The 12,030-nt window shown below is 33.0% G+C and overlaps 1 protein-coding gene across 1 annotated transcript; it reads left to right on the plus strand.

The window, feature by feature from the left end:
* Positions 1 to 2,473: 2,473 nt before the first annotated feature.
* On the plus strand, positions 2,474 to 6,328 carry LOC11407644 (probable beta-D-xylosidase 2). The gene is made up of 7 exons (XM_003591372.4): positions 2,474 to 2,918; positions 3,025 to 3,303; positions 3,479 to 3,648; positions 3,731 to 3,828; positions 3,955 to 4,305; positions 4,554 to 4,967; positions 5,414 to 6,328. Exons 1-7 carry the CDS (start codon positions 2,535 to 2,537, stop codon positions 6,013 to 6,015), a joined length of 2,298 nt encoding a protein of 765 aa, XP_003591420.1. The 5' UTR covers positions 2,474 to 2,534; the 3' UTR covers positions 6,016 to 6,328.
* Positions 6,329 to 12,030: the final 5,702 nt, after the last annotated feature.

Genomic DNA, 12,030 nt, shown 5'->3' on the forward strand with positions numbered 1-12,030 from the left:
TTACTAGAATCCCTTCTCCTATGAACCGGAGGGTTAACATAAAAAAAATTATGGCCTAATAAAAAGTAAATATATTTGAAACTCTTTCCTTACGATGTGGTTGTCATATTGGTCCTTAAAGTTCTTTCAAATTTTGCAAGCTCATCTCTATATATTTCAAACTTTCCAAACTGGTCCTTAAAATTTTTAATAAAATTGCAAACTGATCCCTACATTTTAAAAAAACTGCAAATTTGCATTTTTTTTTTATATTTTAAAATTGGCCTCTTAACTTTTTGAAATTTCATAAAATAATCCAACAAAGTTTAAGAATGAAGAAGTTTTTATAATAATTTTGCTAAAATATTATTATGGGTTTTAAATATTTCTCATCTTAAATTCGTCTTACGACTCAATATGTATATTTGGTTGACCAATTTTGTAACATTACTAAAAGAAAATAAAAATAGATTTAATTTATTTATGCCATCAACATAAATATTTGTTTTACACTATCAACCGATCATAATTGTCAAATTATTAAAAATGTTTGTCTTCAATTATAATTACTTCTAAAGTCACACATGATTATGGTTTATTATGGTGTAACTTTTTCCGCTGATGATGTATCAAAATTAAATTCACCAACAATAATATGTCATTTTACATATAATAACATGTGTTTCCTCTTAACTTAAATAATGATAATTTCGAAACTATCTAGACTCTTCTAGTTATGATGTCGGTTCCCTAAATACCTCGTTTTGATCATAGTTTTATTACAATATAATATCATTTAGTTAGTTCTATAGTGGACCACTTTGATAAATGATCTACAATAGATTAGTATTTGACGATAATTGATATCTTCTTTCGAAAGTAGAAGCTCGCAATCATTGTTGTTCTCATAGATGAGATGATAAATTGATTGGATCTCTCAAGATTCACCTAAATTGCTTACAAATCTCTCACACTCTCAAGTGTTTTCCATCCAAATTAGTCTCTCCCCCAAATGAAACCATAATCTCTCGCACTCTCAAGTGTTCCATCTTTGTTATAATAAGAATTCATCTGTATGAACTTCTCATTTACAATTATTCCTTCTTTAATTTTAAATCACTTACAACAAAGTATGTTTTTCTTATAAAAAAAAAAAAAGTATGTTCTGTTCTGGACTGACCTAAGGTCCAAAATTTTCATTATATTGGACTCGAACACCCATACTCATATGTGTTGAGATCCAATCCAACGAACCTTGGATCCTCATCATACCGCAAATCGCCTCAACATTTAGACCAAGTGTCGTTGGAGCCAGCATTGATGAGCACCGTCCGTAACGACCTCTTACCAACCGTCCAACGGCTTTAGATTAATGCCTATAAAAGACGCATTTCACCATCATCACAAAGTAGACACTATCAGCACAGAGTACACACTATTTGTCAGAAGTTCTGTTCCAAATCCGGACATCACTTGCAAGCGAAGCTACTCTTAGGCTTCAACTTGACTAACAAGCATTGTAAATATCCAACCAAATTGAAATTGGAGAAGGGCCAACAATTTTATTGTAATTTAACTTAATCCGTGCTTTCTTGATGTCTCCGTTTTTCAATCAGTTCCCGTTGAGCAATATTGTGTGATATACTCAAGCTATTTCAGTTTTAAATAATCCATTTATTAATGTTAACAGCTCAACTAATTAACAATGATTATAAATAATTATAAAAACAGCAAAAACCAGTAAGCAACTCATGAATAATTATCTTGTAAAAAAAAAAACTCATGGATAATTATAAATAAATAGCATAATAATTATTTAATATATTCACTACCAATTTCGGCAACAATTAGATTGATATCAATCCAAGTTAGGTCAGTTTGATGAACTAATACTGTAGCAACGAAATCTAAATGTCTAACATTCACTCAACATTTGAGATTTTTATTGGTGGAAAAGAAAATTTTGTCAAAAAAAAATTATTGGACATCTTAAAATGCGATTAGAGTGACACGATAATGATGACTTGATAGCAGGTGGTTCAAAGGATCTTAGATAGCCTTGTATCATTTTTAAATTTGTGATTAAATTTAACACATGTCATACAAAATCAGCTTGCGATGAAGTGTTGTTCAAAGTAAAAATCTAATATGATAGAAACCTTTTTTTTTTTTTTTTTTTTTTCCAATAATATTTGTTTGCTGTGATGTGGATTTTTACTGTTTTAACAAAATTGGAAAAGAAAAGATACTTGCAAATAAAAAAGTGCATACGGCAGGTACATTCCATCGATCGGTTGTTAATTTTTTGTTAATCACCAACTTAATTTTACTGATATCTCAACAGCAAAGTAAGTTGCTTCATTTTGTTACTAAAAAAGAAATTATATAATGTAAAATCAAATCACCAAAAAGGGTCCACTAATAGCTAACTCTATATATCCATTATTACAACTTAACAACATCGAACAGTGGCTTTAGAAACATCATGCCACACCTATATAAATTGTTCCATCCATTCCATAACTTGTATACATTCATTTTCTTGTCTTTCCAAAATGGATTCGATCCTCATCACCATTGTATTTCTCCTTCTCTTAATGAGTAGTGAAGCACGTGACCCTTTTGCATGTGACCCAAAAAACACCTCCACAAATAACTTTCCATTTTGCAAGGCATCACTGCCTATACCAACAAGGGTGAATGACCTCATTGGAAGATTGACATTGCAAGAAAAGGTTAGCATGTTGGTGAACAATGCTGCCGCGGTTCCAAGGGTTGGGATCAAAGGCTATGAGTGGTGGTCAGAGGCTCTTCATGGAGTTTCAAATGTGGGACCAGGAACTAAGTTTGCTGGCCAATTCCCAGCTGCCACTAGCTTCCCTCAAGTCATCACTACCGTTGCTTCATTCAATGCTTCCTTGTGGGAAGCAATTGGACGGGTCAGCTATAACTTTTTTAATGCAAAACACTATACTCTTTTTTAATTTAAGCAATACTATGATTTTTTCATTCATCTAAATCTAATGTAAGGGTAATAATGTGCAGGTTGCTTCGGACGAAGCAAGGGCAATGTACAACGGAGGAACGGCAGGGTTGACATATTGGAGTCCAAATGTGAACATTTTTCGGGACCCACGATGGGGTCGTGGACAGGAGACTCCCGGTGAGGATCCAATTCTAGCAGGTAAATACGCTGCCAGTTATGTGAGAGGACTACAGGGAACAGACAGTAGCCGGTTAAAGGTGGCTGCTTCATGTAAACACTTTACCGCTTATGATCTCGATAATTGGAATGGTGTGGATCGCTTTCACTTTAATGCAAAGGTACCCTTTATGTTTATGGTATACAATTCTAGATATAGGTTTGCACTTTTGTACTATGTAATATGGTCCAGTCCAACACTTTTGGTAATCCTGGATTAAAATAGAAGAAATGTGGGTCATTCTTGTGTTTCTTTTCTAACTTTGAATATACTCATACTCATGTCTACATGCACAGGTTAGCAAACAGGACATGGAAGACACGTTCAATGTGCCATTTAGGATGTGTGTGAAGGAAGGTAATGTGGCTAGTGTGATGTGTTCTTACAATCAGGTTAATGGTGTCCCTACTTGTGCTGACCCCAATCTTCTAAAGAGAACAATTCGTGGTCAATGGCATCTTGATGGGTAAGCTTAATTACAAATTAGAAGTAAATTATTTTATTTGTTACTTTTAAAATCTTACTATATTTACTTTGGTGTAATTTAGGTACATTGTATCAGATTGTGACTCTGTTGGGGTATTTTACACTAACCAACATTATACATCAACACCAGAAGAAGCTGCTGCTGATGCCATTAAAGCAGGCTAGTTGTACACTACATTATTATTATCCAATAAATTAATACTATGATCATGTATTTTTCGTCAGCATATATAAAAAAATAACTAGGAACCTAATTAATGGTTGATATATTTGATGATTGTTACAGGTTTGGATTTGGATTGTGGACCTTTCCTTGCACAACATACCCAAAATGCTGTTAAAAAAGGCCTGTTAACCGAAACTGATGTAAATGGTGCTTTGGCAAACACACTTACAGTCCAAATGAGGTTAGGAATGTTTGATGGTGAGCCATCAGCTCAACCATATGGCAACCTTGGTCCAACTGATGTGTGCACTCCAACTCACCAAGAGCTAGCTCTTGATGCTGCAAGACAAGGAATTGTGCTTCTTAAGAACACTGGTCCTTCTTTGCCTCTCTCCACAAAGAATCATCAGACTGTGGCAGTAATTGGGCCTAATTCTAATGCTACTGTCACCATGATCGGCAACTATGCTGGTAGGCCCTTGTTTTATGCAGGCACATGGGATATAATTTCGTAATGCAGTGCTAAGTTTTTTCTTTTTAATGTTTCTCATCCCAACGTTTTTCAGAACATGCATTCTGTTCAAATTACATAATTCAAACGTGCAAAAATGGGATTTTTTTTTTTTGCACGTTTAGATTGTGTAATCCATACAAAACACATGTTTCGAGAAATGTTGGGAGGGGAGAAAAGAAGTCATCTTTTCGTTTTTGTTTTTTAGGTATTGCTTGTGGATACACAAGTCCACTACAAGGAATAGGGAAATATGCAAGGACTATTCACGAGCCCGGTTGTGCGAATGTGGCATGCAATGATGATAAACAATTTGGGTCGGCTCTAAATGCAGCCCGTCAAGCGGATGCTACTGTTCTAGTGATGGGATTGGATCAGTCAATTGAGGCTGAAATGGTAGATAGGACTGGTTTACTTCTTCCTGGACATCAACAAGACCTTGTTTCAAAGGTAGCGGCTGCCTCGAGAGGCCCAACCATTTTGGTCTTAATGTCTGGTGGGCCTATAGATATAACTTTTGCAAAGAATGATCCTCGAATTATGGGCATTTTGTGGGCTGGTTATCCTGGTCAAGCCGGTGGTGCTGCCATTGCGGATATATTGTTTGGAACCACTAACCCAGGTTTGTAATGAATCTATCCTTTTTAAGGGAGCTTCTTTTCACCTACGATTCTTAAAAATCGTTCCAGTCCGGATTTACCCAACTGGACACAAGAAAAAACATTATCTTATATGTCTTTATCCATTTAGAGGAGCGTCAATTTAAGAAATTGTTGGGGCTAAATGTAACACTTTTTTTTTTAAAACTTTTTTCTTTTTATCTCTCAAAATGCCCATACTAGGCCCAAAAAAACTACATTATGTGAGACTCAATTTTTAATCATTATTGACGAATATCATGAACAATAAGATATGTGAGTTTCTTGAAAATTTTGCAAGAGTTTTATATAAAAGGAGGGAGGTAGTAAATTAGTAATAATCTTTGGTGATTTTACTAGTTTTATTTTTAAATGGTGCTAAATTTCATTATGTGTTTAAAAGTGAGTTTTGCTACTGTTCAATTTTCAGGAGCTAAGCTACCTATGACATGGTACCCACAAGGTTACCTCAAAAACTTGGCAATGACAAATATGGCAATGAGACCAAGCTCATCCACAGGGTACCCTGGGAGAACCTATCGTTTTTACAACGGCCCTGTGGTATATCCATTTGGTTACGGATTATCTTACACAAACTTTGTTCACACATTAGCTAGTGCACCAAAAGTGGTGTCAGTTCCAGTAGACGGACACCGCCGTGGAAACAGCTCAAACAAAGCAGCAATTAGAGTGACACATGCACGATGTGGCAAGCTTTCAATTAGACTTGACATTGATGTTAAAAACGTTGGTTCAAAAGATGGTACTAACACTTTGTTGGTGTTCTCAGTACCACCTACAGGTAATGGTCATTGGGCACCACAGAAGCAACTAGTGGCTTTTGAGAAAGTTTATGTTCCTGCTAAGGCTCAGCAACGAGTGAGGATCAATATTCATGTATGTAAGCTTTTGAGTGTGGTTGATAAGTCTGGGACTAGGAGAATTCCAATGGGAGCACATAGTATTCACATTGGTGATGTTAAACATTTTGTATCACTTCAAGAACAAAAACTAGGGATCATCAAGACCTGAATTTTTTTTTATGGGGACGCATTTAGAATGTCTTCTAATTGATCTCAATATATACTACTAAGGTAAGTGTATAATAGATCAATAGTATGCCAGGGATTACATATATATATAGTTTCCACTGATTGTGTGGGGTTTGGTCATATCCAAAGACAGAACATATTATATTGATTCATCAATGACAATCAAATAATGTACTGTGTACTTTTTTTTGTCTATGTTACGATTAATGTAGGACATTAGTTTATATTTCTTCTGTTAATGTAATTGTAAGATTGATAATGGTAATAAACATATGGGATTCACATCATGTTCATGTGACACAACTTCTCTGCTTCTTTAACAGCGGTACCTCACCATGTTCATCATATTTGTCCTGTACTGTTCAATATTTTAGATATTCACTGGAATAACTTCTCCTGGGAATATAACCTTATCCGATATTTTGAGCGGTTCTTTCTAAGCTCTCTGTCAATGTCTCTTAATCCCCCAAAAATTTGGGTGATAACTCCTACAGAGCATTATTTGAAAAATTTTAACACATTTGGAATATAACTTTTGGATGATATTTTTCAACACAAAGAGATATTGAGGGGGTCTAAAAGGAAATCTTCCGAGATCTTTTTACCTTCTCACTTTCGATTAGGCCTAATCATGGACTAATAATGTGTTGTCTATCACAAATGTTGAATTCCTAAAGTTTCTTCTTGCACCCTACGTTTTTTAAAACTACACATGTTTCTAAAAGTAAATTTTGATCCATAAAAGAAACTGTAATGTTGTTCAAAAGCATAAATTTGTGGGGAATTTATTTTTTTTGGACGCGGTTTATTTCTTAAGTAACTTTTTTTTTGTAGATAGAAAAATTGGCAAAGCTATTAAAAATCCACACACATAAATGGAGATGTCAGGATTCGAACTCTTGTCATAACGTCCGGTCTAACAATTTCAATATTATTTTTTTTATTAGTTAAGTTAAGACTTGTAGATATTTCTTAAGAGATAGATATATAAAATTAAAACAAAGAAATTAAATTAAAATTTTAATCATAGAGAAGGCGGATCCTCTAATTCATTAGAAAGAAAAGAAAATATATTCTTCTTATATTCACATGAATTTTTAACTGATATTTTATCGTTTTATTTAAGCCAAATTCAGCAAAGTCTAATATATATAATACTTTAGAGCATCTTTAATGGGGTTTTCACTTAACAAGGACCATTCCGCCGTTAAGAACCCCTCATTGAAAGAAAGAAAAAAGAGTCTTTATTAAACAACGACAACTATATAAGGGCATTCTTTTTCCTAGGCAACTAACGGATTTCACGTTTAAAAGAAATAATAAAATATATACTAGTTGGTCTCACTTGCAAACAAAGTAATATTTTAAGTACTTTAAATTAGAGTTCTTATTAGTGTGACCTATTTAAGTTAGTGGGACATATTTAAGTACTTTTAATTGGAGTCCTTATTATTGTATTGTCATTGGAGTCATTGAATCCTTATTAGGTATTTTCCTTAAAAAAAAAGCTTAAATATGTCATTAGTCCCTGCACTTTGACCATATTTTGACATTAGTCCATACACTTTTTGTTTGTTAGGCTTTGGTCCCTACTCTTTGTAATAAATGTTCAATTGGTCCTTCTGTTAAGTCCATGTTAAAAAAAAGACAAAACTAACGGTGTGCCACGTGGATCAAATATTACAGGCCACGTGACACACTAAAAGACAAAAAAATTTAAAATTAAAATATTTTAGGTATTTTATTGATTATTAGTCCCTGCACTTTCAGCATATTTTAATATTGGTCCCTGCACTCTGGTATTAGTCCCTGAACTTTTTTTTTTCTTTTTTAAATCATCCAATGATATTATTATGTTTTATTATTATTTTGTTCATTATTTTTATTGAGAATAATTCTAAAAAAAAAAAAATCCTTTTTAAGAAGGATTAAGCTCAAATTGTATTGCATCGTCTTCTTTCCCTAACTGCGATGTCACTGTCAACTGAGCTTTGTTCACGGAGACTATTTGTAACACCTCGTTACCCAAAAGCAATAAAATAGCATATAAACATCAGAGTAATCCCACCACGGGCATGCTACACGTCATTTCAAAATTCTTAAATAGAAAATAAAACTATTTAATCAAATCAACTTATATATATGAAACCATAGCAGCGGAATAGTTTTCAAAATCCATAACCTCGTGAACATCCAACAATAATCTTTGGCATTAAAGGCCTTAACATAGTTCAACATCATAGTTCAAAGACAATAAAGGGCTCCACACCACAAGTTCCAAAATTTGATACATGGAAAGGAAAAGCAACAATAACAAAAAAAAATGATAATTCCCATCCCACGTATCAGAGCCCTAGACACGACTTTGAGCCACCACCTACTACTCAGGATCACCTGCAAGTTACCCATAGGAAGGGCAACGTTTTCAAGCAGAAGGGGTGAGATTCACAACAATAAATATAGATATTAAAATCATCAAATGAATCTAACACCCTATTACTTCAAACATATTAATCTTGCAATTATCAATATTTAATTCACAAGCCACAACAACATCACCATAATAATTCATTTAGCCAGTATGTATACAATGTACATAATACCAATAACATCAACAACACATCAAGATCGCAATGAATATATATAAATAAATGTATATTCAACATCAACATCAGATAAAACCGAACAACAACCAAGACTCATGCAAATGACATGACCACTGCTAAGACACCATCTTAGACTTCTTAATGAAATGCATTATGCATGTGGTACCAATCAGGACCGAAGCCCTCACCGCTTTTGAATGGTTAAAGCATTCATCAGGACCGAAGCCCTCACCGCTGTTGAGCAACTAGTACTCCAGGACCGAAGCCCTCACCGCTGTTTTATGCATATGCAATGGACCTACTTGTGTATATCTACATACAACTGACCATGCAATGCAACTCCATGTGACTCCAATTAATACAACATGTATGGTTTAATAAATAATCATACATCATAGCCATCAGTAATAACAACAACCAGCAATTCATCAATCCATAATAATGCACAATTAAATATAACTATGCTCAAATCCAACAACCTCAAACCACTACTAATCATACAAGCAAGTTAGCACTCAGGAACTGTGCAACTCGCCTCGCGAGCTCATCTGCTCGCCATGGCGAGTTCACAAAAACACTAGCTCGCCATGGCGAGTTCAAGGCGAACTCGAGGCGAGTGAAAATCAGGTACTCTCGGGAAAAAGTGACATTTTCTCACTCAAACTCCAATTCTAAGCTCCCTGTTCATCTTTTTAACCTAAAACTTTCACCATTCCTCTTTATTATCATCTAGGTACCTTAAACCATCCCTAAAACATCTTATAACAACTTTTCAAAAATCAAGTTTTGATCTGGGTTACTCGCCATGGCGAGTTGGACTGCTCGCGAGGCGAGCTATGAAGTTGCTCACTCGCCATGGCGAGCACAGCTGCTCGCGAGGCGAGCGATGAACTTCTCGTACGGGCAGAAAACTGGTTTTACCCAAAAATCCCATTTTCCTTCCAATCACTCCCCAAATCAGTTTACAGATACATACTTAAGTGTTCTATGCAACCAGAAACCAATTCTAACATCAAAAACATGCTTACAACTTCAAAATCCTCATTCTATCATAAAACCCCAATTTCTCAATTCCTCACCAAAATCTGTTAAATACAAAATCAGAATTTAATAACTACATTCTTGAAGTAAACCCCACCCTTACCTTAAAATTGCAGAAGAAATGTGCAGCAAAAGTCCACTCTTGGTTCCTCTTTGGTTCTCTCTTGCTTTCTCCCAAAAACTGCTTCTACGTAAAACTAATTCTAACTTCTCTGATAACTTCCCTCTTAAAAGTAACTCCCTCCTAATTACACTTAACTCCCCATAATTTCTAATAACTCCTATTATTTCCCCAAACCTCAAAATAATTACTATTTCATACTTATTTTAATTATTATTAAATAAACCATATAATAATAAAATAATGCACCACATAAAACATCCAAAAATCACATATATACAAATATATGCATATATATACTCCGCATAAATCATCAAACATCATATATAATAATATATATATACTCCACATAATAAAATAATTAAATAAATAATTAGGGCGTTATACTATTGGTCAAATTATTAAAATTGATGAAATAAGCTAATTATATGTTACATTCTAAAATCATAAAATTAATAACAATATCTAAAATCATAAATTTTTTTCATATATATTTACTTTTCAATGGAAGATAATGTATTTTTTTTTTAGGAAATGGAAGATAATGTATATTTTAACATTAGATGGAAATGGAGGATAGTATAAGGTTTTTTTAGAGGAGAAAAATATAATTTACTCTAAAAATGATTTCCTAGTAATAAATAACTACTTAAATACACACGGCGTATTTTTAAATTTACATTTTTAAACACATGGCGTATTAATAAATAACTACTTAACTACTCAAAATTACAACATGACCATCATTTTAAATTTACATGTTTAACGGCTAACCTCATGAGGTATTTTTTATTTTTTTTTCTCTTTTCGCATTATTGTGTTTGTCTACTTGCCACATGACCACTATCAAATTGCATAAATAATGATGATTTAAACTTTAATGGTGATTAGCTTTTATGGAAGAATTCATATTGGTGAACGTTAGAGAAAGATGCGATAGATTAAATTTAACCGTTCTTTAAAAGGATTTTATTTTATTTTATAATTTTTTTTGGGGAATTTTTTTAGAATTATTCTCGATAAAAATAATGAACAAAACAATAATAAACATAATAATATCATTGAAAGATATTAAAAAAAAATAAAGGGTTTAAGGACCAATACCAAAGTGCAGGGATCAGTATCAAAATGTGTTGAAGTGCAGGGATTAATATTTTAATTATGAAAAATTTGTCTTTTACTACGCCACATGGCGTGTAATAATTGGTCAACGTGGCACACTGTTAGTTTTGTCTTTTTTAACATGGAATTAACAGAAGGACCAATTGGAATTTTTTACAAAGTGCAGGGATCAATGTTAAACAAAAAAAAATGCAGGGACTATTGTCAAAATATGATCAAAGTGCAGGGACTAATGACACATTTAAATCTTAAAAAAATTATAAATAAGTGATATGTACACGTGAGGTCCATCTAAGGAGTTCGTAGTATATGCTCTTACAACAAAAATGTGGTCCCCTTATTGTGATTCGAATTCAAAAAAACAGAAGATAGCAAAAAAAAATTGTACAAAATTCGAACTCTGGACTTTATATATATTATGAATTGTCCTTATCAGCTGAGTTAAACTCACAGGGACAGATAACACATTGTTTGTGAGGGAAATAAATATTTGGTTTAATGCATGTAAAATATGGATAAAAAATATATACGAAATGGATCATGTGTGAAACTATTAATTTATGAGTTTAATATAGTCAAATGTACCATATAATAAGGGAAATGTTAACCAGTGCCCCCGTGGTTAAGGAAGCAAATATAGTAGCTTTTACATTAAAAATTGTGTAATTAATTTCTGAAAAGTCAAAAAAGTGTTTTTTTAATTTATTTTTTCTTTTTTTAGATACCTTAACGAGTGCTCCGGGGGGAACCGGTTAACGCAACCCATATAATAAAAACTAGTGTATGAAATGCCATTTCAGAAATGGGGCAAGTGTTTGTGAAACTATGTATGAGTTTAGTTTGATTAAATGTAAATATAAATAAAAATAATAAATAGATGAAGTTTGGCATAAAATAGAAAAGAATTTCGGATTCAAATAGTTATTATTAATGAATTTGCATTTACATTCTTTTAAAAGCACTACTAGAGCTCAAATTTGAAACTTCTAAATTCAATGTTTGTCTTTTTTACCAAATATTCGGTCTTTAAACTATTTATGAGTTTGATAACTAATTAAAAAGGTAAAATTATAGCTGTTATTTTAATTGAAAAATAATCATAATT

This window comes from Medicago truncatula, chromosome 1 (assembly GCF_003473485.1).
Source record: "Medicago truncatula cultivar Jemalong A17 chromosome 1, MtrunA17r5.0-ANR, whole genome shotgun sequence".
Classification (NCBI taxonomy): Eukaryota; Viridiplantae; Streptophyta; class Magnoliopsida; order Fabales; family Fabaceae; genus Medicago; species Medicago truncatula.

Excerpts from the sequence above, each read along its gene's own strand:
- LOC11407644 (XM_003591372.4), top strand. The coding sequence starts at position 2,535 with ATGGATTCGATCCTCATCACCATTGTATTTCTCCTTCTCTTAATGAGT. Across the intron at positions 3,304-3,478 it reads GCTTTCACTTTAATGCAAAG|GTTAGCAAACAGGACATGGA; the intron begins GTACCCTTTATG and ends CTACATGCACAG. Across the intron at positions 4,968-5,413 it reads GTTTGGAACCACTAACCCAG|GAGCTAAGCTACCTATGACA; the intron begins GTTTGTAATGAA and ends TTCAATTTTCAG.